General features: G+C 48.9%; 1 protein-coding gene across 3 annotated transcripts in view; it reads right to left on the minus strand.

The window, feature by feature from the left end:
• Positions 1–464: 464 nt before the first annotated feature.
• TRPV4 (transient receptor potential cation channel subfamily V member 4) overlaps positions 465–4,162 on the minus strand; it is a 68,223-nt gene continuing 64,525 nt past the window's right edge. For 2 of the 3 annotated variants that reach the window (XM_027864429.1, XM_027864414.1), the window contains one exon: positions 2,437–3,703. In XM_027864429.1, coding sequence (XP_027720230.1) covers positions 3,546–3,703 — 158 coding nt within the window. In that variant the 3' untranslated portion in view covers positions 2,437–3,545. Of the gene's footprint in view, positions 795–2,436; positions 3,704–4,162 lie in introns of those variants that run through there. The other variant, XR_003569294.1, reaches the window with a different exon arrangement.

Genomic DNA, 4,162 nt, shown 5'->3' on the forward strand with positions numbered 1-4,162 from the left:
ATAAAATCTTGTTTCAAAAGCCTTTCCAAGTCCGTCATAATCTAGCCCCTTCCTCCCTTTCCTGTCTTCTTGCACCTTACTCCTCTTCCACATCATCTGGGATCCATGACACTTCCTTGTGGTCCCTGACACAAGACATTCGGCTCCCAAGTCCAGGCATTTCCACTGGCTGCCCCCTGTGCCTGGACTACTCTTCTGCCCGGCTTCCTTCAAGGCTCAGTTCAGTCTTTCCTGAGCCCCCTTAATTCAGTGCCGTCTTTCTGTTGACTACCCCAATTTCTCCTGCCCGCATGTTGCTTGCACCTAATTGTTTACATGTCGTCTTTCCCATTAGACTGAGTCCCTTAGGGACGTGGGCTGGGTTTGCCTTTCTTTGTATTAGCTAGTGTCTGGTATACAGTAGGTGCTTAATAAATGCTTGTTGGCCGATGGGTTTTGCTGAACCGATTTTATTTTTCCTGCTGTTTTTCTTTGTTATGAGGGACAGAGGCAGGAGTGAAGCAGGCTATATTTGGAAATAAAGGTTATATAAAAACTGAGGATAATAATAAAAACTCAATTTTTTCAAAAGGTAGGTTTTGGATTTAGGGAGCTGAGAGTCATTAGAGTAACTGCAGCTTCCCCAAAGCGATCCAGTCCAGCTTCTTCTTCCTGTTCGCTCCGAGCTGGGCTCATTCTCCATCTCCACCATCTCTGGTCCACGACACATAGACTTATGGACAAGCTCTGTGGTTTATCCTTCCAACGCACACCATAATCTGAACACTGGGCGTTCTTCATCTGCTTGGTTTTTCCTATGTGGATGATGAAGTTTTCATCAGCGAAATGCCTGATACTACCCTTCTATGCTCATTATGAAAATATGACCATTTACAATCTCCACCTAACTCCCAACCTATGCCTTAGGGAGAAGACTTCAGACACAGCTTCAGCCAAAATCATTTCCCTGGGAGCTAGATTAGAAAATCAGGCCCCAAGAGCAGACCCCAAGAACATCTAGGAGATTCAGCCACTTCGGTAACCCTAATAATCAGAAATAGTCCTGGGGAGCCCCAGGAGGTAGGATCTGAGGAGGGGGTTGATGGAGTCTCGTGCATGTGGGAAAGGGGGGAATCAGACCGCTGGCAACTCCAGGCAATGGCCCAGGATGAATGTTACTCACCTTCCCCCTCACCACACACATACATACTATAGATAGACTAAGAGGGAAAGTGAGAGAGAGAGAGAGAGAGAGAGAGAGAGATACACATATATTACACACACAGGCACATACATCCACAAATAAATTTGGAGACATATAAAGACAGGCATGGGCAGCTAGGACACTAGGCTTAGAACAGGAAGACTCATCTTCCTGAGTTCAAATCTGGCCTCAGACACTTACTAGCTGTGTGACTCTGAGCAAGTCACTTAATCCTATTTGCCTCAATTTCCTCATCTGTAAAATGAGCTGGAGAAAGAACTGTCAGTTCTCTGACCAAAAAAACAAAACCCAAATGGGGTCACAGACATGACTGAAATGACTGAACAACAACAAAGACAGGCACATATATACAAGTACATACCCATATACACAGATACATATCTGCATATATGTGTATTAGTCTATGTCATACAGACACACAATACAGAAAGCATGGAAAGTCAGCCTGGTACAGTGGAAATCTTAATTTAAATAAATTAAATCTTAATTAAGAATTAAGGCTCTGAGATGGAATCCTAACTCTTCCATTTGCTGTCCTGTGGTCGCAGTTTCCTCATTATAAAATGAAGAGCATTAGAAAGTCTAGTCTAATCTCTTTTCGGATCTAAGGTTCCAGACCTGGGATTTTATCAGTGAAGAGAGCTCCCAGTAAGGAAACGTCCCCTCCCAATGCAGATTTTCAGCTTAGAATCCTACTTGCCTGGAGTCCTAAGGATTTAAGAGACCACCAGCATCCACCAGCAAGCACCCTTCCATGATCCCACTTACCATCCTCAAGCATGTCACCACTGTCGCTGTCATCCCAGTTCGCATGTCTGTGTCCATCCATCCCCAACATCATATTCCCAGTGCCCACTCCACTAGCATTCTCATCCCCATTAGGATCATTCCAGTTGTCTTCCCCATTTCCACCACCCATCATTCCACTTCCCATCCCCCCTGTCCCAGTTCTCATCCCAATGCCCACTCCCATCATATCAGTTTCCATCTCCGTCTCAGCATGCCACTTATCCCACTCATCCCCACCACCATCACTGTCATTCCAGTTCCCATCTCCGTTCTTATGCCTAGCATCTCAGTTCCCGTCCTCATTCCATCACTTCCAATTTCCATTTCCTTAGTTCCCCATCCCCATCACCATCCCACCCATATCACCCCCCTTAGCCATCACCCCATCCCTATCACACCACCATCACCAACATCACCAACATCATAAACTAATATTTATTGAGCACCTCCCCACATTGTCCTAGGCACCATGCAGAACATACAGAAGACCCAGTCCTTGCCCACTGAAGTTTCCTGGCTCTTAAGCAAAGCCATCAGCTGTGCTCAGACCATGTTGGCAGGCGGACACTGGGACGTGGGATTGGTACCAGCAGGGCCAGGCTGGGCCCTGGGCTGGGAAGATTTTCTGAGCCCTCCACGGAGGGCACAGCTACCCTGCCCTCTAGCCATGAACTTCCTTCCTGAGCTAGAGAAGAGCAAATAAATAATGGAGTGAGAGTCTGACCAGGGCTGGGGCAGGGGTGGGAAGTGCCTCCTTGTAGCTGACTGGGGAACAAGGTGCCCCTTCTCCACTGGCCACACCATACTGACCTGTATAACTCCATGGGAGTGAAAGGAGGCTGAGGGTGGTCTCTTCCAGGACCCAAGGGGCTGAGATGAGAGCCTTTCGTCTCTGACCCCTACTTAAAACCATTCACCTTCTTTTCTTTGCCTGACCTTACCTGCTGTGCCCAGGGTCTAGTGGGAGTGTGAACATGGGTCAGGGTTCATAAGTGAACAAGAGAGGGTCATAGGCTCATCGGGTTTACAGCTGGAAGGGACCTCAGAGGTCATTTAGCCCAACCCCCTTATTTTACAGAAGAAGAACCTAAGGATGGGAAATGACTTGCCCAAGGTCACACAGATAGAAAATACCAGAGCCAGGGAGCAAACCCACATTCCCCAAATCCAGCTTTCTTTTCACCGTACCGTGATATGACCTTGCACATGGCCCCCAGCTGGCTCTGCCAGAGATGACACCACTTAACTCTGACACACCCCCTCCCTCCAATGCAGGGCATGGCTGGGCCTCTCTTCATCTGGGCATCTTTGGCGTCAACACAAGGCTTATTCAGGGCCAGGAAACCCAGGAAGCCACCAGTGGGAGCTTCCCTTGGAAATGCTGGCGAACCCTGGGCCGGCACAGAGAAGGTGCCAAGAGGCAGACAATCCAGGAGAAAAGCTATGGCTAGCAGGAGCCAACAGGTTAGGCTTGTGGCCTTTCCATGCCAACTGGCCGCAGCAGATGCTTGAGTTCCTGGCTGGGCCCCCCCTCAAGGCTCCCAGGGCCCCACTAGAGTGGGGCATCTTCTGTCCTCCAGTGATGAGGGTAGCTCTGTCTCTGAGCAGGGGCAGAAGAAGTGCCCACATGATCCAGTGGCACTACCACATCCTCCGACTGGGTATTCTTGTTCAGCTCAACAACCCGGGGCACCACTACGGACCAGCGATCTGCAGGAGGAACACACACACAGAGGGAGGGCTCACTGGAATGGGGAGGAAAAGGGGAGCGCTGCAAAAAGGAAGATGCAGGGGTCTTCAGAGGACCAAGGGGACCCAGGGAAGCAGGGCGGAGAAAGGCTAGGCTAGACGCCAGAGGTCGGCAAAGTTGTTTGTTCATAGGCTTGCAGAATGCTAGAGTTGGAAGACACAGAATGTAAGTGTGAGAACCCTGAACTTGGAATATCAGAGTTGGAAGGGACCTGAGAACTTAGAATGTTAGAACACAGAATGTTGGAGCTAGAAGGGGCCTCAGAGCATGAAATGTTAGAACATACAACATAGAATGTTATAGCTGGATGATACTTTAGAGCACAGAGTGTCAAGGCTTAGAACTTAGAAGGTTAAAACACAGAATGTCAGAGCTGGGAGGGGCCTCAGAACAGGGGATGTCAGGGCTGGGAGGGGCCT

The sequence above is a fragment of the Vombatus ursinus genome, unplaced genomic scaffold (assembly GCF_900497805.2).
Source record: "Vombatus ursinus unplaced genomic scaffold, bare-nosed wombat genome assembly UNPS02001287.1, whole genome shotgun sequence".
NCBI classification, from domain to species: Eukaryota; Metazoa; Chordata; class Mammalia; order Diprotodontia; family Vombatidae; genus Vombatus; species Vombatus ursinus.